The 21,869-nt window shown below is 43.6% G+C and overlaps 2 protein-coding genes across 2 annotated transcripts; one reads left to right on the forward strand and one right to left on the reverse strand.

Moving 5' to 3' along the window:
* The first annotated feature begins 234 nt into the window (after nucleotides 1-234).
* RAB33B (RAB33B, member RAS oncogene family) lies at nucleotides 235-7,198 on the forward strand. The gene is made up of 2 exons (XM_084517406.1): nucleotides 235-510; nucleotides 5,057-7,198. The coding sequence occupies exons 1-2, from the start codon at nucleotides 274-276 to the stop codon at nucleotides 5,498-5,500; spliced, it is 681 nt and encodes a 226-aa protein (XP_084373532.1). The 5' UTR covers nucleotides 235-273; the 3' UTR covers nucleotides 5,501-7,198.
* A 10,131-nt stretch (nucleotides 7,199-17,329) lies between these two features.
* Nucleotides 17,330-21,783, reverse strand: LOC311435896 (uncharacterized protein). The gene is made up of 6 exons (XM_084517425.1): nucleotides 21,477-21,783; nucleotides 20,600-20,659; nucleotides 19,809-19,940; nucleotides 18,840-18,986; nucleotides 17,982-18,042; nucleotides 17,330-17,797 (listed from the first exon to the last, which is right to left on the reverse strand). Exons 1-6 carry the CDS (start codon nucleotides 21,660-21,662, stop codon nucleotides 17,694-17,696), a joined length of 690 nt encoding a protein of 229 aa, XP_084373551.1. The 5' UTR covers nucleotides 21,663-21,783; the 3' UTR covers nucleotides 17,330-17,693.
* Nucleotides 21,784-21,869: the final 86 nt, after the last annotated feature.

Below are 21,869 nucleotides of genomic sequence, written 5' to 3' on the forward strand. Positions count from 1 at the left end.
CTAGAAATTCTGTGATTCTGTGATTCTATTTCGGGCACGACCCGTGCCCCGTACCCCCTCCCCATTCCCGCCCGCCGCCTCAGGCAGCACCGCGCCCCCCAACGGCCGCCGCTCAGCGCCGGGCTCTCGCGAGAGGCGCGGCGGGGCGGGGCGGGGCGGGGCGGTGACGTGGCGGGGCGCAGCCGCTCGCTGCCGGCCGGCGGCGGCCGTTACCGGCCGGTTGGCGGCGGCTGGAGGCGTTGAGGGGAGGGGAGCGGGGGGGACACGGCGGCGATGATGGCGGCGGCGGCCGAGCTGGAGTCGTCGCTGGAGCTGAGCCTGCCGGGCAGCGGCAGCCTGCCCCCGGCGCGCTCCCGCATCTTCAAGATCATCGTCATCGGCGACTCCAACGTGGGCAAGACGTGCCTCACCTACCGCTTCTGCGCCGGCCGCTTCCCGCAGCGCACCGAGGCCACCATCGGCGTGGACTTCCGCGAGCGGGCCGTCACCATCGACGGCGAGCGCATCAAGGTAGCAGCGCAAAGATGCGGCGGCTCTGCTGAAAATAGTCAGTGGCATCCCGCCGAGAAGCCGAGCGTTGCTCAGCAGGGAGCTGCCGTGTGGCAGCTGGGTTTTGTAGGGTTCTGGTGGATTGCTGCATGCGGTGCGGGGCTGGACGGTGACAGGCCGGGTGCGTGGCTCACGTTTCATGGGTGTTCTGCGCTGATTACAGGGTTAGCCGAAGTTTGTTCGTACAGATCTAAATGTAGAGAAAATCTGGGGAGGAGATGAATGCTCTTTCACCTTCTTTGCGCTTTAAAACATATTTTAAAAGTATATGAAACATACCTAGCTTGCCAGAGGGATGCGTAAGCACTCCTTGTGATCCCAGCAGCTATTTGCAGATGGAACCACTGGTTGCTTACCAGCGCAGCTTGGCTGCTAGCAGTAACATCCTTTAAGCAAAATTCCCTTCTGTGCGATAGTTTGCTTCTGTGATCAAAGTTTAGCAGATGCGTGGAAAAAAAGAGTAGCAGTAGTCACAGAATTGTACTTCTGCATATGTTATCACCAGGCTTTGGGATTACAGCTGACAGGCAGCTGAAAGCTATAGTTTTGCCTTGTTTACTCACTGCTTACAGATGTTGGAGAGGGGGAGGCTATCCATTTGTCCCCCATGCTTGCCATTTCTTCCATTTGTCCATTTGCCTGTCTTCCCCCTTTTTTTTTTCCTTTTTACCCTATGTCCTTTTTAATTAAAAAAGAAGCACCAGTAAGAGTCTGTTACTCTTTGCCCTTATAAAACCATTGAACAACACTTCTTTGGCTTCTAGCTGATATTCTGTACTCTATGCTCTGTTGCTCTCCAGAGCAGAAGGGAACCTCATGAGGGACACCTTCCTGTCAGCACCATCTTCTTGCCTGGCATTTTTACCACCTCTGGACTGTGCCCACAATTCTGCAGGGAATTAAAATAAATAAATAAATAAATAAGTAAGTAAGTAAAATGATTCATAGCTCCAAGATGCTTCACATTGGTTATTGTGCCATTTTGTTACGTAGGTTGTGGGAGGTGGTTTTGCAGTGTTCTTGAGGAGAAGATGCTTTTCGGACTCCTAGTTTCCCTGGCAGTTTAGTTTTAGCTTTAAAATAAATAAACTTCATCATTACAGCCAGGGCTGTAACTGTTGGGAGGATGCTACATGTCATTGAGCACACACCAATTTTTATTCTTTGCCACCTCTTCTTGCTCGTCTTTACCTTTCTTTCTCATAGCATCTCCCCAGCAATGCCTGTTGAACCAGGAAAGAGAGGAGGTGAGATGAGCCAAATGGCTGCTGTTCTGGTTGTGCCCTGAAGGGCCAGGCCCTCAGAGCAGGGGAATTTTTCCTCGTGTTTTGAAAGAGAGTATTAATTGGTTTCTTCTCATTCCCTCTTCTCCCTTCCCCCAGCCAGCTGGATGGTCATTCTTGTGCTGCTACAGTACAGAGAGCGTTTCCCTTGCAGCTGGAAAAACGCTGTGTCATTGGCAGTAATACAAGCACAGTTCTTCTCGCTGGGGGTCTCCCACACAGTTTTTTAGAATTCAAGGCATAGGGACGAGTGTATTCGTGTGTAGCTTATACAGTAGGCTCACAGCTTCATTTGAAACAGCTATGCCTAGATGTGAGGAATAGAATAAAATTTTCAACACTGCATTCTAGATTTCCCTCTGCCTAAAATGACCTACACACTGAGAATCGAAGAAAACAATGATGTCACTCTTTACTGACCTACATTAAAGGAGCAAAGGATGCAGATGAAATTCAAAGAAGAAAGTCCAAACATCGTGTTCTGCTCTTCTGAGCTGTTGGCATTTTTTTTCCATCTTTTAAAGGAGGCATAGTTTATCATTTTGTTTTTATTAAAGGGCAGTTGTGTTTTTACCAGCATTTATAAGCCATGCACGCTAAGGGAGTCCTTGCGCAGAAAACAATCTTTCTTGGATCCACAAAAAGGAGTCAGAAGGTGGGAGGTGGTAGCTGGGTTGATATATTTAAGTACCATTTGTCTTTCCTAGGGAGTGTGACAAAGTGGTTCTGTCCTCAGTTTTTATTAGTTGAATTAAGCTGTTAAACCAGATTTTCAAAGCCCGTGTTTTAAAGGGCTGTTATAATAAGTGTGCTTCCTTGATGATGGATGGTATTTAAATAATCATGAAACAATAATCTTAATGTTAATTCATCAGTGCACGTCTCTAAAAGTGATCCTTCCCAGTGTTTTTCAGTAGAGCAAATATTTTTTCTGGGGGGAGAGGGTGTCAGAAATGGGATGGTCTGCTCAAGTTCACCTGGTGAGAGGAACAAAGAAACTTCTGAAGTGTAAAACCTTCAGTGTTGGGAAAGTATTATTTGAGATGACACATTTCAAGTTTGAAAGCTGCATGGAAATAACATTTAGGAGGAGCTGTTGCTTCAGCTTAACTTGAAAGATATGTAAAGCTTTAATTTAATTTCCTCTTCTCTACCCAAGGCTGACAATAAGCTTGTGGATCTGTGCTTGACCGAAGCGTGACTGACTTCTGCTCTCTGAGTGAGGTGGGGAGAGAAGCATAACCTCAGCGTCTGCAGCTGCTTCTGAAAACAAACTGCCTCTTTACATTAGATTTGATATACCGTTCTGGGAGACTATATAGAGTGATTCCTCACCTTTTTGTTGTCTAACTATAAGCAACAACTCAGCCTGTGATTTTTTTTTTTCTCTTTAATTTGTCATAGCCCAAATTAATGATTTTTTTTTTTCTTCCCATGAATCTACTGACTTGATAATATTCTGTTAGTGCATGGAACTAGATCTATTTCTCAGCTGGGTAGGTGAATGAGTCTTACCCATAGGTATAAATATAGGTGCCCGTATTTAATCTAGTTCTCTAGGCTGCCTTTACATCTCTAGGCTGCCACAGAGATGCAGTCAGCTGTGTTCAGAGCACAACAGAGTTGGCAAAAAGGAGGTATTTGCTCTAGGATGAGGTAACTTGCAGCTGACTACCACTGTCTTCAGTCAGAGGCTAGGGTGCCTTGCCTTGCTTTTCTTCATAATCTTAACGACGCTTTTAGAAGCGGTACATGGATCTTATAAGTCTGTTGTTTAGAAGCTGCAAATAACTGGACTAGACTACAGAGTCCAAGCTGTTCTATCGTTTTCATGTAAAGTTTCTGTTCCCCTGATCAAACCAGTAACTACCATTTCCACCAGTTCTGGTCTGAGGTTTTTCTTGAGCTTGGGTGACCAGGGTTGCACATAATATTGCAGAAAAAGTCACACCATCCTGAAATACCACTTACTATTTTTCCTTCACACTAGTGATTCATAACATCCTGTGATTGACTCGTGTATGTGGATCATCATCCATTTTAGTCGTTTCCAAACGGATGAATTCTGCACTTTCAGGAGAAGTCTTCATCATTAGTCTGTGTTATCAAGGCTTTGCATCTCTTCCTGTTCCATTTCACCCTAATCCTACTATTCCAGATTATTTTTCTATATGGTACTGTAACTCACCTGTCTGTCAGGGATACATCTTAGCTTCTTGCCATTAGCAGGTTTCTCTAGCACCTCGTTTCCATTTTTTATGTTAAAGTCAGTAGTAAAAACTGTAAAGAAAGCAACTTTCAAGACACTTAGAATTTCTGAGCAAGTTTTACTGAAACATCTGGATCAAAGAAATGCAGAACTGTGTGCGCGGGAGTTTTCATCAAGGGAAAATATTGGCAATACCTTTTTGTGATAGTTTTAGGAATAGATCTCAGTAGTGTTTGAGAGCATTTCACTTATTTATTAATGGTTTTTGTCTGTAACACTGACTGAATAGGTTTTGAAAAAATATGAGTTCAGTCTGTTTAGGATAGAATAGTGCATAACTTGGAAATAGCAGTATCATAATAAACAGAAGTTTTGTGCTTTTTTTTTTTTCCTTACATGCATGGTTTACGCTACAAAGCACAGTATGGACCTAGCTTATGTATTAAATAAGTTTGAGATTCATAGGAGAGTTTAAGTCTAATAGACTATGGAACAGACTTCTTTGTCCTGTTTATTTTGTTTTTGTTGTTCATGCATGATTTGATTTATTCCTACTTCTCATGAGTCTACCACAACACACAGTTAACTTCATGATAAGAACAACGCTTTGGGGAAGATGACATTATTTTTGGCAATAAAAAATCATGTCAGCTGAGAGTTATGCTGTGAAGTATTTTGTTTTGTCAAAGAAAAGCATAACTGACAAGATTTCAGTATTTGTTTTTGTAAAAATCTTACAAAATACCTGCTTCAATAAACCTTCAGAAATTTGTACTTGCGTTCAAGCTGCATCTTAATTTCTTTGTAGCTTCAATTGTGAGCAGGCAGGTTTGGAAGGAACAATTTCTGAAATTGCATAAAAGCAATAGTTTTTTCAGCACAAACTTTTCAGTATGATTAATTCTGAAGAGTGTTTTCCTGTAATTGTGTGACTTTCCTAGCTACGGGTAATAGGTGTTATTTTCTAGCAAAAGTAATAAAACATTTTTTTCTCTTGTTCTCCTTCTATTTTCAGATCCAGCTATGGGATACGGCAGGCCAGGAGCGCTTCAGAAAGAGCATGGTGCAGCACTATTACAGGAACGTACACGCTGTTGTGTTTGTGTATGATATGACAAACATTGCCAGTTTTCACAGTCTGCCATCATGGATAGAAGAATGCAAACAACACCTCCTTGCCAACGATATACCACGGATTCTTGTTGGAAATAAATGTGACCTGAGAAGTGCTATTCAGGTACCTACGGACTTGGCCCAGAAGTTTGCTGATACTCACAGTATGCCGTTATTTGAAACCTCTGCCAAAAACCCCAATGACAATGACCATGTGGAGGCCATATTTATGACGCTGGCTCACAAGCTTAAAAGTCACAAGCCATTAATGCTTAGTCAACCCCCAGATCGCGATCAAATACATATAAAGCCTGAACCAAAACCTGCCATGACCTGCTGGTGTTAAATCTCGCTATTTATTAGCTCTCACCTTGTCTTGTTTGCAAATGCTCCAAAATTATGATCTTGACACAGATCCAGGGTTTGGTAGCAATTATAGGAAATCTTTTTGGCACTTTACTGTGTTTTTTTTTGTTGTTGTTGTTTTGTTTTTTTTCTGGTGTAGATGTGCCCGTCTCATTTTCTTGCACTTTGTAGTTGTACTTTCTGAATTACTGAAGTTTCACTATAAATATACAGGAATGTAAACTTTCAAGTGAAGTATTGACAAAGCAATTCTTCTTGAGCTCTTGCTGCCTGAGATCGTTTTTGTCACTTGTGGTAAAGCTATATATAGTAAGACAGTTTACTAACACTTCTGGTTGCTACTTGCATTGGAATAATGTAGGAGGAAAAGTGTTTGGGGACAGCCAGATAGCCTGATTTTTTCAGGTCAGTGAGTGGGGAGATGGGGAGATTTTTAATGTCTGAAGGGATATTTGATGACTGCTAGCAAGCTGATAAGCAAATACCTACTTATATAAAAAATAAACAAGCAACAGGACTGTCAGATAAAGTCTGGGCTTCAGGGTAAGTGCAAACTGCTGGCTTTCATGGCATGTCATTCCATTGTAAACTTTGTCTGTTTCTTCATGGCAGTGGTAAGAGAATTGACAAACTTGTCCCTACCTCTAGACGATTAACTGATAACTTAAAAGTCCATTAATTTTTCATAAATAACTTGTAAGACTAAACTATGCATTCCTTCATACAAAAAGTCCTGTAGCACAGGATATGGGGGAAAATCTGGGACTAGAACTACCCACAGCCTCTCTGGCCTTACCAAAACTTCAATATTCAGTGAGGACTGACTTCTAAGGATGCTGTGTTTGAGTTGTGCCCCAGTGTAACTGAAAACACTTAAGAAACTAAGAAATGGAGTGAGGTTGCCAGAAGTGTAACGGTTTGCAAAGATACATGTTTCAGAGGATGCTAGTGTTGATGCTTTTCAACTGTCTTAAGAAAAACAACATTTGACAAACCAACTTGATAACATTTTAAGGATGAAAATGTTTAGGACAGAATGTTACTTCTCATGCCTGTTTTGATGTACAAAGTTGTGCCTTATTTATTGAAAATGTCAAGGCCACCATAGTCTAATAATCTGTATTGTTCTGTGCTAGAATATGTGAAGGCTTCTGTGCAAAGGAACTACCAGCTTCCGTAACTGAAGGTCGATTTGCTTGCATAATGGTAAGACAGTATCATCCATTTAAAGAGTAGGGAATATGGGTTTTACTTTAAATACATATAAATGCAAAATAAATTAGATTTTGAAATATAGAGAAAGTCTGCCAAATCTGTTACAGATTTTTGGCTAAAACTTGCTCATGTCATGGCTGTAAGTTGGGCATCCGTGGCATTACTAATGTGAGTTAGTAATTGCTCTTCTAGACCCATTTTCTTCTGTGTTCTCATAATTGCAGCCATTTCATTCAGTTCTTTTCTGTGAAGGTCAAGTTTCATAGCAAAAATGGTGCTAGGTCGCACACAGCTACATAATGTGAAGTATAATCCATAGAATTCAGTCTGTGACTTTGTATGCCACGATCAAACAATATTTTCTGACTTAATTTTTAAAGGAATTTAAGTAAAAACGAAGATTTTTGATTTGCAGTGTACTGGAAGCTAAATATAAGCCCCAGTTTAGAAGTCACCATCCGAATGATTATTAGAAACAAAATACTGAAGCAAGCTAACTTTTGAACTATTAAAATTACTGAGGTCTAAATCCTATTGCAAGTGTTTTATTGATAAAGGGAAAAATGCATTGACTTTTTTTTTCTTCACACATAGAAATAGCATTAAATTTGGCCTAATATGTTTAGGATGCTTAAAAATAATCTAAACAAAATATAATATTTTTTCCATATAAAGCTGCTACAACTATGACAGTAATTTTGTTTATGCAACAGTTGTTAAAGGGAATTTTTGTATTCACTCTGAACCTTTTATGACTAGAATTTGATTTACAGTCCTTTCAGAAACAATCAGCTTTTTAACATGAGTTTCCTTAATATTTTTCTTTTTTTAGAAAAGGATTGATCTTACATTTATGTGTATAATATTATAAATAAACATGGTTTACAGTCCTCTTGGACAATTTATTTTTCACTCACATTCTTACTCATTTTTCTCAAAAGTATCAATCTTAACTATTTGTATAGTACTGAGTATACCAGCAAACTTTTTTTTTTTTTTCTAATAAAAAACAGAATGAAGAATTCCAAAGTCAGTCAGTCAGTCAGGTTGGGAGCTGAGGTAAGGAAATTATGTAGGTACAGCGTTAATGTTAAATTTGATATCAGACATCTGCAAATCTGTTAAGCTTTGAGTTATTCGCAACCTGTAAATAAGAGCCCTCATGTCATTAAAATTGTGTAAAGAAAATGTTTTAACTATGTAATCTTGTCTTCAGCACATAGCATGTTTTAATGGTTCTGCCATAAAGGTAATGTGGTCATTGATTCAGGATTCAGTGTGCTTCCTGGCTTTCAGTAGTAATGTTCTGCCCACAGAATCAATGTCAAAAGTACCGACTACTTTGTATACATATTTTCACCTTACCAAATTGTAAAGTTGGGTTATTTTGTATGTGTTGGGGAGGGTAAGACACAATCCCAGAAACCTAATAAACTGGCTTTGCCACAAACTGTTATCACTTCTTTTCAGTAATTGTTCTAGGAATTATGATACCAATTCTTACAGTAAAATCCACAATAAACTGTGATAAGCAAGGGAGGTAAAAGGGTTCTTAGTTTTTTGTATGTGTGGCTGACAATTTTGTGAAAGACTGTCACAGTACTTGGACTACTGTCACTCCTCTCTTGCAAGGTCTCAAGAGTTGTTTCGGAGCATCTGAAACACCTGCATGATGCTTCAGAGTGTGTTCTGGACTTATCTGAAGTTCTAGAAAACTGGCAATTACTGGCCCCTCAATATACATCAAGACCCTTACGGAGTCTTTGTCATTTCTCATAGGCTTACCTCATTTCTCATAGTCTTAGCTTTCTGAATGGAAAAAAATGCTCTTAATTTCAGATACAGCTTAGTTCTCTCAAAAAATAGTCTTGCAGGCTTCCATAGATGTATGCAGACACACACACAGAGCAAGGTTTCAATTCCAATTGATATTAAGTGGGCTTCTTGGTAAATATCGTAGCCTGTTCACCCAGATACATAAGAATTTCCAAACATTTTTGGTGTTATCTTGTACTATTTCACTATCTATGCTCTATCTATGAACTTATTCTATTTCCATACTTAATAAAAAGTCTATTTAAAACAAAAAGCTAGAACATATTTTGGAGATGTTTTGCATCTTTAAATATGATTGCAGTTATCGCTGATAAGACTTAATTCTACTGAATGACTTTTAAAAAATGTATTTATTGAACATATTTGCTCTATGCTTGTGGAGCAACGGAATGACCAGAAAGGACCTTGGTAGACAAACCACCAAATGTGATTCAATGGTGAATCCTCATCTTAGATTGGTACTATATTCCATTACACTACTTGGGAAGAAAGCTACCTTCAAATTAGGAAGGCAGAAGGCTGACATGCAAACTTTAAATGTGTCTTAGTATTCATACATATGCTTACTTGCTGCACATTTGAGTTTTCTTGGTGTTTCCATTTCTCCTTTACTTCATTGTGAAGCTATGGCCAAGAAGCATCAAAATACACGGTGCTTTTTTATGTGTACTGTAATCTCCACCTATCAAAAAAGAAAAAAAGCTGATCCCATAAAGGGTCTAAAGTACACATCCATCAAAGCATGTGAAAGCTGAAATAGCTCCACCCTTGTGTGGTGGTTTTACCCAGCTGGGCAGCTGAGCTCCACCACAACTGCTCTCTCACTCCCCCTCCTCAAAGGGAATGGGGGAGAAAATGCATGGAAAAGTGCTCAAGGGTTGTGATAAGGACAGGAAGATCACTCAACAATTATCATCATGGGCAACACTGACTCAGCATGGGGAGATTAATAGAATATATTACCTAGTCTAGCTACTAACGAGCTAGAGCAGTTAAAAAAAAAAAAAAAACAAAAAAACAACTAAAATTATAAATGATAATAAAAAATATAAACACCTTCCCCTTATCCACCTTCTTCTCCTTCCTTTCCGAACGGCACAGAAGAACAGGGAATGGGGGCTGCGGTCAGTCCCTAACTCTTTATCTCTGCCACTCCTTCACGGTCACTCTCTGCCCCTGCTCCACACGGGGTCCCTCCCAGGGGATGCCATCCTTCCCAAATTGAGCCTGTGGGGGCTGCCCACAGGCAGCAGCTCTTCAAGCACTGCGCCAACATGGCTCCGTACCCCTGCAGTCCCCTGCTACCAAAACTTTGTCATGTAAGCCCAATGAGCTTTGCCATTTTTCCCAGCTTTATAAAGCAATAATTAAAAAGACAATTTTCCAGCTGTAGTGAGAGAAGTTGAGAACATGCAATGAGCTATCGTCTTTCACTTTATTTCATCTCTGGCATGCCTTCACAATCTAAAAATTAATTAACATCTAATTTTGATTGACATGGTTAATATGGGAGTCCATAAAAGAACTTAGATAGAGCCAGTCCCTTCTTGGTGAATATTTTCACTTCCACGAGAAAATGGCAGTCCGGTTTTGTATGAAAATCAACACCCAACAGCTATGTAATCTTAGACTTGTAGATAACATAAGAAATTGACATTACTGCAGGAAAACTTAAATGCTCATTCCGGTCTGGATCATAGTTAACACTGAAGTCTTTTGAAGATAGACCTGTAAGGAGAACAAGTGCCTGCGTGTCATTTCTTCATGCTGTACTCACAAAAAAACTCTGGAGAATGAGAAAAGGGAGTGGGTTTTATTGATTTTTTTTGTTGTTGTTGTTCTTTTGATTGTTTGTTTTGTTGTTGTTGTTTTGGTTCACACTGCAAGTCCAAAGGAAGACCTTATTCATACGGCTGAATGAAGTCATCAGTGAGGCCTGTGAAGCAACATTGATAGGGAAAGACTTGCTGCTGCTTTCCAGTGACGGCTTGGGATTCTCTGAGATCTGTGCATCCAGTCAGCTGCAAAATCAGAATCAAAGAGGCTGACGTGCGTTTCTTAATGCAGCTCCTTGTAGTTTAGGAAGATACTCCCACAGCCCAAAGAAAGGCATGTAAAAGCAGCTGGAGATGCAGGGACTGAATGCAGTAACTGAAGTCAATAATTGTGTTCAGTGCAGCTATTATCCACTGTTATGTATTATGTATTATAATTATGTATTATTTTCTGTCTGTGTTAAATCGCCTCTGGTTAAGGAGAATTTTGAATTGTAGAAAACTTATAATTTAAAATTAATGAAAAGCAAATTTCCCAGCAGTATCACTGCTCATTTAAAGAAACCTGTTATCCGCTTTGCTTCCATTCTATTCTTCTCACCCCTGGAAAACAACCCAGAATTGATGTAATCTGACAGAGGTACAGTGACAATCATTGACCAGAGACAGGCTGTTGCAACTCGGAGCTTGATAGCAAGAATGTCAACTGGAGTCTTAGGGTAAGCAGGTCTCTCTGGTAGCACCCATACATACTCTTTGTGTCGTGGTAACAGCAGAGACATTCCAGGTTTGGGCTGGGCTCCATTAGGACACCTGTACGGTGCCCCTAGCCATGGCAGCGATAGCAGGTCAGCCTGCCAGTAGCTCAGAATTTACCAAGAGTGCTGTGCTCGCCTCCAGCAACGTTTTTATTTGTTTTGATGCAGGTGGCACAACTTGCAGCTCACGTTACATCAGCTGCATGAAAGCTTGTATTGCCAATCGCAAACATTCAAAAGAAGCAGCCTCATTTCTCTTTCCCTAAATTAATGATAAAGATTGGCTTTGAAATAAATGATCAATCTTAAAAAAAAAAAAAAAAGAAAAAAGAAAAAAAAGAAATAAAGTGGGGAGTATGTTTTAGATTCCTGTCTGCATCTTATTTGAAACCAGTAGGGTGCATTTGGGTCTCATGTTCTCTTTTTCCATAAGGAGATGGATTTTGAAAGCAGCATTTGCTTACAAAATAAATAAATATACATACTAAAACCAACAGAATCTTCAGGTATTTACTTGATTCCAGAGAACTGAGGAAAAACAACTGTATTTAACAATACTGAAGAGCTCAAAGAGCCTCTCTCTCTTATCTACCCATCATAATCCACCTTACTATACAGCACCTTCACGTTAGGTCCTGTTTTAGAGCAAGTAACCGAGTTTTTAGCACTGCCCCTTGCCTATCTGTCAGGCTGTGCTTCAGGCTGCTGCGGAGGGGTGGAGGGGTGGTCTGACGTCTGTAAAAGCCTGGTCAACCCCACACACCCATGTAGGAAAAAAAAAAAAAAAACAAACAACTAATCCAGAGGGGGTTAGGTGTTGCTGTTCTTGCCTGTAGTTCTCAGTTGCTTTGCTTATTCCAGGAAGGGCACACAATGAGGAATAAGGTTAAACGTGCCCTAAAATGTGTGCAACAACTTTTCCATTTACTTCAAGATATTATTAACCCACTCAGAAGTTGGAAGCAATAAAGGACTCCTGGCTTCAGCAGCTAACGGTTCAGCTGCGCATAAAAAGAGCATTTGCTAATCAGAGGGGTTTTGAGTTCCTGTGTATGATTATTCATCCGCATCGCTACCATGAAGTACTAACTTCAATGCCGAGCTGATATTTGAGTCACTGTGATGCTGCTGTGAAAAAGCACAGCGCTGGCAGCCCTTGTGATTGGCATGTATGCCTTGCAATGGCTGTGCTTTCCTCAGACTGCAGCAGCGTCTAAAGCTAGTTTCCAGAGTTTCTGTGATATTAAACATCTATGTCTGTGATTTTTATATATGACAATAGCATATATTAGAGGGCGTGGGCTTTTTGTGGGCGTGGAGCTGAAAAACCAGGGGAAGGAACAGCCGAGAGGCAATGCCTGGTGCATGCGAGCTGATGGGTCGTATTGTTTGAGGCTAAACCCCACAGATACAGCAACTGAGTGATTAAAAAGTGTGACCAGTGTATTTAAAAGGATGTAGTGGATCAGAATATAAGTATGAAATATGATATATGACATATGGTATATGATATATTTAATAAGAACTTCAGTATGTTTTGTTTGTTTGTTTGTTTTTAATTAATACTAACTATTAATGTCACGTCCATTGAAAAGACACACATTTCTGGAAGTATCCAAGCTGTAATTAAAAAAAAAAAAAAGACACTGCAACAATTCATAAAGGGACTCCACGAAATGCAAGTGAAACTGTGTAGATATGGTGTGTGTTTCAATCAACCAGATTTACCTGAAGCGGTGCAGGACAAAGCAGTTGCTTTTTTTCCAGAAAACTGTTAAGGAAGAGTATTAAATGGTGTTTGATTTCATAGGCTTGCCCTGCTCATGTAAGAATTAAGACTAAGGACTTTTCCCCGTACTTACACACTGCTTGTACTGGAGAAGAAATCACTACAGTAAACCATATGGACTGAGTCCAAAAAGGGTATGCTGTGCTCTGGTAGTATTACCTGGTTTTCTGTTGTCTTTAAAAGCAAAGACGATCAAACCTCCCTCCTTTCAAGTGCAGGCCAATGCCTCATTCTGTTTTCAGCGTATCACTTTATTTTGATCACTACTACTTCTGTGTTTTCCTGGCTCTTTAAAAGCTCTCTTTGGAAGTCTTCATTTGGCTAGTGGCTACCATTACATCTGCATGTATTACAGGTTAACAGAAAAGAAGGACGCAATGAGCCAAGGAGATTCATGCAAGAAACTGCTTCAATAGAGCCACTGAGACCAAGCAAAGGCTTTGGTAAGAAAACTTTGATTTATCGAGCCAGATAATTGTTTTGCTGTAAACTAGTACCCTTGTGTAGTAAATGTATCAGACGTTTTTCTCTAAGAAACAAGTAATATGTATTCCTGGAGTCATTTCCCTACCTGTAGTGAAGTCTGACTTGCATTTTCAGGTGCTCTATGGTAGAACTGAGAGGTATATGGCTCATGCAGTGCTGTGATTTTTGTCCTTTGGCTTCTCACTGTTTTTTGCCAGCCCAATGGAAACATCTTTGTGTCCGCTGTGGTGACTCCTTTCCACTGCCACGACCCTGAACTCTGGCAGCTGTCCTCGTGGCAGGAGAGGACAAACAGCAGTGGAGCTGGCAAACTGTGAGCCTCAACCTGCACATTGCCGGCAAACTGTGCCCAGGGTGTTCCATGTCGGTCTGAAACCTTTGGTTCTGTTTCTGCCTGAATATTTGTATTATTAAGTAACGTCAAGGAAAAAAGTACATCATCACGACTGTCAGACAGCACCATGTAAGCACTGGACTAGAAGAGTGGACGTGAAGTTGCAAAAAAACAAAACCCCAAAGCCACCAAGAAGGTAGCTGTCAGAAATGTGCCTGAAGCTGGTCTCTCATCCCCACGTCTCTGAGCAGGAAATGGCCTCAGCAAATACTTTGCTCTTAGTTGAACGTTAACTCGCAGGAACAGCTCCCCTGATTAACCTGCTGATTACACCGTCTGATTAGTGACACCGTGCTAGTGGCAATGCTGGCATCCTTCAGTTGCAGAGCCCAGGCATCCTGCAGGCTTGTGCTGTGTGCTGGGGAAGGAAGAAGCATTTTTGCTAAGCTTACCCAAGGTAGAAAAGCATTTCTAAATGTAAAAGTCATATCTTTAACAAATACAAACAATAGTACGTGAGGTGAGCATGACCTGCTTGATGGCTGTATGATTTTGTTGTGCAGGATGTGTAGCCAGGGAATGTGATACCTTTCAAAGGAGCTTTCTATCATGCCCTAGAAAAGAGCTGGATGTTTGGATGTTCGGAGAGATGTGAGGCACATTTGCAAGTACCATTCTTCTCCAGAATGCCTTTAGTTACACTTCCCAGTGGTGGAAGCACAAGGTGCTTGCAAACAATGTGCAGCACCTGTGTGTGCAGGGAGTTTGAGGGCAGACCAGGCTGGGAGCTTAGCTGGGGGCTGGACGCATCCTTTTTTCCCCCAGGCTTTGCGCACGTTGTCCTGCTGGCGCTGTGCTGCGGTGCACCGGCCGTCAGCACCACGGCTGGATGCCAGGCCGCATCCTGGTGTGTGTCTGTGCTTCCCTGCCCTCCCCACAGCAAAAAGGGCAGCCTTTTGGGGCAGGGAGGCAGCAGGGCAGCAGCTCCAGCTACTACCAGCTTGCCAAGGGGAAAAAGCCCATGGGGAATAATCGCCTCAAAGCCTTTCTGCTGGAGGTGTTGTGGATGTGTTTGTGTAAAACAAAATCCATCTGACTTCCATCAGAGAAAGCTGGGGGTGAGGCAGTGCATGAAAAGTCCCTGGAGAGCCTGCCAGGCTCTCGGGGGGAACCATAGCTCGCGTGTGGAACAGGCTACTAAATATAGCACCGGGCTCTGCAATCACAAACAAATATATTTTCTGCAGTGCTAACCAATGAAATTGGTATACAGTTTGCACCGGTTTCCACTGTGCAGCCGTTTCTTTTCCAGCAGCTCTCCTTTTGTACGAGAATCGTTGGCATTGTGTAGCTGTAAGGGATCCTAGGTGCCTTCATGCTGGCATGGTGACAGCAGTGCTGCAACTGCACCATGGAAAGATCAGCAAAATCCATTTGAAAAAGAAATATCCAGGCAATGAGGGCTTTATAGGTGCTGCTGCATCAATTGCAAACGTTTAGTTTAGAAGTAGGACAGACATACTGCTCTTTTACACACCCAGCCTCCAGTATATGCTGAGAGGGCTGTTTCCAAGCCAAAGCAGCACCTCCTGCAAGGGCAGGGCTCTGCGGGGGGCATCCTGCCACTAAATGCCACCGCTCGGCTGCTTCCTGAGCAGAGCAGGAGGAGCAGCCAGCTCCTCGGTGTGTGTACCAGCGACGTGCCAGCAGAACCTGACTTGCCCCGGCCTTGCTCGCATCCTCTCCGCAGGCCCGGTGCTGCTTTCGTAACCTCCTCGCTTCAGGAGTTACTGCTGAGAGCTGGTGAAAACATTTCTGGATTACGGCAAGGACTGCTGAAGTTTATTCTTTGCATGCTTGCCATAAAATCGAATTAATTTCTCTGTTCAACCACACGCTGAACACCGGTGACTCATGCCAGGCATGCAGCACCCCATAGCCTAAGGCACAGTCACAGCCCAGTACCCCCGGCCAGGGCTGTAACTTCCACCCAGCGGTGGTGCGGTGGCTGAGCAGGGCGTTTAGCAACAAAATACTTCCAGCAAGTTACTCCTTCAGAGGCAAAAAAATCTCTTTTAAACAAAAAAAGAATTAAAGCCAAACTGTTTTCAGGTGTTAGCAATCACAGTAACTCTCCCAGAGAGTGGTACTTCTCCTTAATGGATGAGAGCAGCAGTTTATGTTAATCAAGGTGGGGAAAAGTCATCACAGGCTGTTTGGAGCCGTGCCAGAAGCAGCTGAGGATGGGAAAAGGCATGCCCGGTGCTTTGATGCTTGCTGACAGGCACTGCACCACAGAATAAGGCACAGCATCATTTTTTGCCTCATGTTGCCAATTACTATATTAAAGGCAAATAATGTTTTTAAAAAAAGTCAAATACAGGCAGGTTTAAGTTGAAAGTAGATTCTAACTGACTGGCCAATTACCTGTAGTTAGTGGGTTTGGTGCTACCATTTTGTGAGTTTTTAATTGAATAGTTTTCCTCCAGCCCATACAAATGCAAGTAGGAAAACCTCAGGCAGATAGAGGCTGGAAACATCATATGAAATCCTTTTTATCTGTGATCTCTAGATCCCTGGTTGCTGTTGTTTTTTATTTTTATTTTCCTCGTAGGTATTGCAATGCAGATGGACAACTGTATATGTAAGAAGTTTAATTTTATTTAGACCTGCTAGAGCAAACAGAAGCAGAGTTGCTGCTTTCTTCCCCAGAGCAGAGCTAATTTAGATGAGAGAGGAAGGAGCTGCAAACGGAGGTGCCAGCAGGCTTTGAGGCCACTGCTTCATCTCTGGAGCTCTGCTGCAGGCACTGGGTAGCTGGGAGGCTGCAGGCAGAGCGCCACCTCCCCAGGGTGGCTCCCACAGGGCCCCCGTGTTTTTGCCAGGTAGCCAAAGGGGTACAGCTCCCGGCCCTTTGGGACAGACATACAGCCAAGGCTTTTGAGACACGTGCCTCAGAGGCCCCCATGGTGTCCTCCCACTTTCTCAAGAGAACTTGCTTTCCCAGCCCTGCTCAGATGGATATGCTGGACTAATCCCTGTGGCGGGATAAATGATCCACCACTTCGTGTTCAATGCCTGCAGGTGAGGTGTTTGTTCAACAGGCGCATCTAAGCCTATCTGGAAATGAACCATAAAGCATGGAGGGGAATTTTATGCACCTCAGGAGCCAGTGCAAGTTGACTGGAAGCTGTAGGTGGTTCAAACAGAGGACCTTGAACCTGAACTATAACAAAGTTTAGCAGAACACGCGCCAAAATAAGCATTTTTTTTTTTTTTTTAAACTTTCAGTCTCCCAAGTCAAAATAGAGAAACTCCAAACTGAATTCAAAGTAGGGAAGTTACTCTGTAAGAGGAGCTACTGCAACTATTGTACTTCAAGCACTCATCACTAAATCTAACTGTACGTAGACATGAACACACCCCAGAAACACCATTTTGACAGAGGTGTCCGAATGGCATTGGCAAAGCTTCATACCATTAACTTTACGTGCCCCAGACCCCCAAGAGAGGGGGAAAGTATGCAGAAGCTGAATAGTGAACTGGATCCTTCATGACAGATAATTCAATGGGGGAGGAAGAGAAGATAAGGGTGGGGGGAATACTCCAAAACCAGTTTCTTTTAAAAATTAATAGTATTTAATATTTGAATGCATCAGGCTAGCACTGCTAGACAAATTGCATGATGAATTCTAGAGGAATAAAACATGAATTAAGTACAAAAGCTGGAGGAAAAAAGTTCATGCTTTCCAGAGACAATGAGGTATTTTAACTATGCAAAGTCTGGCCATCCAAAAATATCTGTAGTCTTTCCATTTGCACTGGGATCTTTGCTGACCACTGGGCAGTCAATAGTTCTTTCTGTGGGTGCTTTTTAAAAGGCCCAGGGAAAGTGCACAGCCGTCTTGAGGATGAAGAACTTCTCACATCCATCTTGCTACACATTTAGACTAGTAGCTTGAAAATGTTCTATCGCTTTTTCAAGTCATTCTGATGTATGGTGGAGGTTTGGATGTGTCTTCCTCTGTGTCAACGTCCTGGACTGGAAACCGATCTGGGAAATTGAAAATTCTGTCTCCCGGACCTGTGTGGGGAAGGAAAGAAGAAATCATTAAACCTGCTATTGACTCTTGCACAAAATCCTGAGTTCTTTTGGCTCAGAGTACTTTGGTTATCAGGATGTTGGCTTGTGATGTAAAGCTTATTCAGCATGTTCCTTCCATACCCCTGGTGAACATCCAAATATACGGATGGGAAGAGTTACTCACTTTGTACAGTGCAAACCATCTCCAGAGCCTGATTCTGGTCCTCATTAGGTTGCAACCATTCCTACGAATGAAATAATACCATTAAAAAAGACATTTTGTGAGCTTGTTCAAAAAGATAAACCTGAACGCATTTAAAATGCCTGTGTAGTTCACTCCTTTCAACAAGTTTTAGCTTGAAAGTTTAAAGCAGCCTTGCCTCACACACTTGCAAACACTTGGCTGCCTTGCAAATAAGATGTACCAATGAAGTTCTTATCAAGTAAGATGGTCAGATATTTGTGCTTTAATACAGCATCAGAATTATTCTAGTACAGAAGCAGCTGGTATTCACTGAGCTCACTTGGCAGAGACGCAGCGTGTGCATCATGAGTTGAGGCAGATTTCACAAAGGTTGACAGTAAAACGGGGTTCACTACACATACCTGCACACTACGCTTCATACACAGTGCTTGGGACATTCTTACTACTGAATTTGTAGTTCTAGAGATGAGGCATCTTGGTTTGTGAGTACCAGCAAGTCTTTGAAATGCTGTACCATGGAGCAATCGTTGATTTACAGAGGAGAGCAGGAACTCAAAGGCAATGGCACCACAGTAGCTTCAGCACCAATGTTTTAGAAAATGAAGATAACTTATGCTAGGTCTAACACAACACTATAAATAAGAAGGTGGAAGTAAAAGGAAAAAATAGAAAACTGTAAAATCCCTCTAACAGCCCCTTCATTTCATAGAATTAGCACTGGATGACTGGGGTAAAGCCAAAATAAGGTTTGTAGAAGAACAACGCACCTCCTCAGTTTCTTCCCCTACCACCCACATTCAGTGCAAATGAATCGGTGCTCCCAGACTCCTCACTCACCATTCCAGTTACGCTATCGTAGCACGCGCAGCACGGAAGACTTCGGCATCCCAAGTAAGCAATAATCGTCACGACGACAGTACTGCAGATCGATGCAACGAGCATCGTGATGCTAGCACCCTTGACAACTTTGCTAAGTACAAACTTCTGCAAGCAAAAAAAAGGAAATGTTCAAGCCACGTTCAAAAAGTGAATCAAAAATACTCTAATTACTGCAAGAGTGCTATGATTATATGTTAGGACATTGATTTAAAGTCAGTGTTATTTAAAGCTTTTCTTCCTGTGAGCTGAAGAGCAAGCCAAGCGTGAGCCCCAAATGGGAAAAGAGCAAGAAGTAAGGTAAGGGTTCTTACTAAATTTAAGACATGCAACTGCATCGGGTTTGGAAATAGCTGTGCTCTGGCTTTAACAATGAGTAGAAATCCAAGGAACAGCTGCTCCTCCTCTTCACACTAAGTATGAAACACATCTTGCTACATTGCACCTCACCAGCCTGTTTGACTTTGTCCTGCAATAAAGTAGTGAATACTTTCATCTACCTTGGAGGTATTCATACACACAGGAAGTTACGGTTTGCATAAGATTTGAGGTATAAAAGGGCTAACTCATTCCTTTCTCATTTATTCGTGGGATATTATTGAAATGACACCTGGATTTAATCAGCTGATGTGTAATTGCTGTAACTTTATCACCTGAAAGGCAGGCTGGAAGGGACTCAGGAGCCTAGCAAGCGCTGCCTCAGAGCAGGCCAGGGATACATTCACTGGCTGTCCCTTTTCACAATGGGTACCGTGATTCTTTTCCTAGAACAAGCCCAACCTGTTGGGTGCAGCAGCTGCAGTTAACCTGGCTTCACCACTTCCAGGCTCATACCTGGACAGCACGCGGTGGGAAGTGATACGAGCATGCGTGGTGGCAGTGGTGGCAGGCTGGCCTGTCCTGCTCCCCATGGGCACGAGCGGTACTTACCGTGCGGATAACGTGGGCTGGGTGGGAGCTTAGGTCCTCCTCTTCCCCATAGCCCAGCGTCAGGGAGCCATAAACTATCACAATGAGGATGGCAACACAAGAGATTATAGACGCAGCTACCAGCACGTTCACCTATACAGGGAAATTAAGGGAGAGTAAGAAGGCAGGAAGGAATTTAAACTATCCTCTAGTAAATTAACATCATTACTGCAAACAAAAGGTATTAATTAATGAGTGACAGGTACCAGCCTTTGACCTCCCATAACACAAAGTATCCAGTAGCAACAGTCAGGTGGAAGCCACAGGCAGTGCGATGAATGTTTCCATGATACTGAACTACTGAGCCCAAATCTGGCCCACAGGTGCAAGCTGGGCTGAAATACTTTGTTCTTAGGGTCCTCTTCCTAAGAAACAATATCCCCCTTTTGAGCTTACAGGGATAGAGGAACTATCTAGGAAATGCAAGTCACTTAACTCGCTTCCTATCTTGGCGTACACAGCTCTTAATACCAGGAAGCAATACCAGGATGGCTTGCTTTTCAAAAGCCACCATTTCTACAGGCTTTTGTCTATTAGAGCCATAGCTCATGTTATGCATTAGAAAGTGAAGTAACACTGAAGCCTCATTTTGCTTAACAATGTTGCCTTTTCAATGAAGAGAACTCACAGAAATAAAGCTCTCAATCTTGTAGAAGAACCAGCTAGTTCTTTTCCTACCTAAAGAGCTTTTGATCGCCCCGAACCACGTTTTGCCCGTCCCCCCCCCCCTCCCCCAAAGCCCCAAAGCTTACGAGAATGGGGTTCTTTCTCTGAGAGGAAAACAAAGCCAGGACGCCCGGGACTCCCATGACCTGCAGACCAGAAAAGGAGTTGGTAACTGGACGACACGTATCAGATTCTGAAGATAAAGTGCCACAGAACAGATGGAAGGCCCTCGTTTTCAAGGCTGGGACCAGAGGAGCTGTCAGATCACAAACAGAAAGAGGGAAGAGAGTTGCTGATCTACTGCGTTTAACCTCTGAGGCATCTCCTGGTGGCTAGGAGCAGCGGCAGGATGCTGGGCTGCGTGAGACGTGTCTTACACATCAGCTGCACCCACAGCAGCAATCCTGGGAGCGGCCTCACAGCTCATAACAGAGCTGAGGTCTGACTGCAGCGCTACGAGCCCGCGCTGCCTTCCCAAGCCATCACGCAGCTTGCAGAGGGACAAAAGCCTTCACTGGAGGGAGCCGGGCAGGCTCGGGATGGGAGTGTGTGCTTCAGTAACACTGCCTTGGGGTGATGGATCGCTGGGATGTAAGGAGTTGGGGTGCAGGACCCCAGTGGGGTGCAGGACCCCAGTGCCCCGCTGTGGGACACGGAGCAGCACCAGGAGATGGAGGAGACCTCAGTGCTGAGCACACGCTCCCCTCCTAACCTTCATCGGCCTCTACGGTCACTAGGCTTCTGCAAGAAGGCCTGGCCATTGCCACAACGCCCCATTTTCTGCGCTACCTGGTATAAACCGGTGTCACCGAGCCCCTTGAGCAGGGCGGCAGGAGGAGGAAGCTGGCGCTACCTGGGCTCGGAGCAGGAAGCCAGGAGCAGCAGCAGCGGCCCCGGCCTGCCCCACCCCAGGGAGCAGCGGGGAAAAAGAGCACCTGGAAGGAGGGAAGGGAGCAGCCTCACCATGCCGGCCCACAGCGGGGCTCTGGTCCTGCCCAGCGCGGACTCGGTCCTGAAGACGCCGTCCACGAAGCCGCTGACGACGCAGAGGGCGCTGAGCGCCAGCTGCAGCAGCCCCAGCGGCACCATGGGGCGCTGCCAGAACACCAGGTACCGGTACCGATCCCCGGAGCGCCGGTACCGAGACATGGCCCCCCCCGGGCCGGGCCGGGCCGGGGCACGCAGCGCCCGCACGGCCCCGGCACCGCAGCTCCGCCCCGGGACACGGCCCCGCAGGGAGGCGGGGGACGGGGACGGGGACAGGGACGGGACCGGGGCGAGGCCGGGCTCGGAGCCGCCCCCGGGCCCTGAGGTAACCGCGGCCGGGGAGCCCCGGGAGGAGGAGAAACCCCCAGA

The sequence above is a fragment of the Aythya ferina genome (assembly GCF_964211825.1).
Source record: "Aythya ferina genome assembly, chromosome: 4".
Taxonomy (NCBI): Eukaryota; Metazoa; Chordata; class Aves; order Anseriformes; family Anatidae; genus Aythya; species Aythya ferina.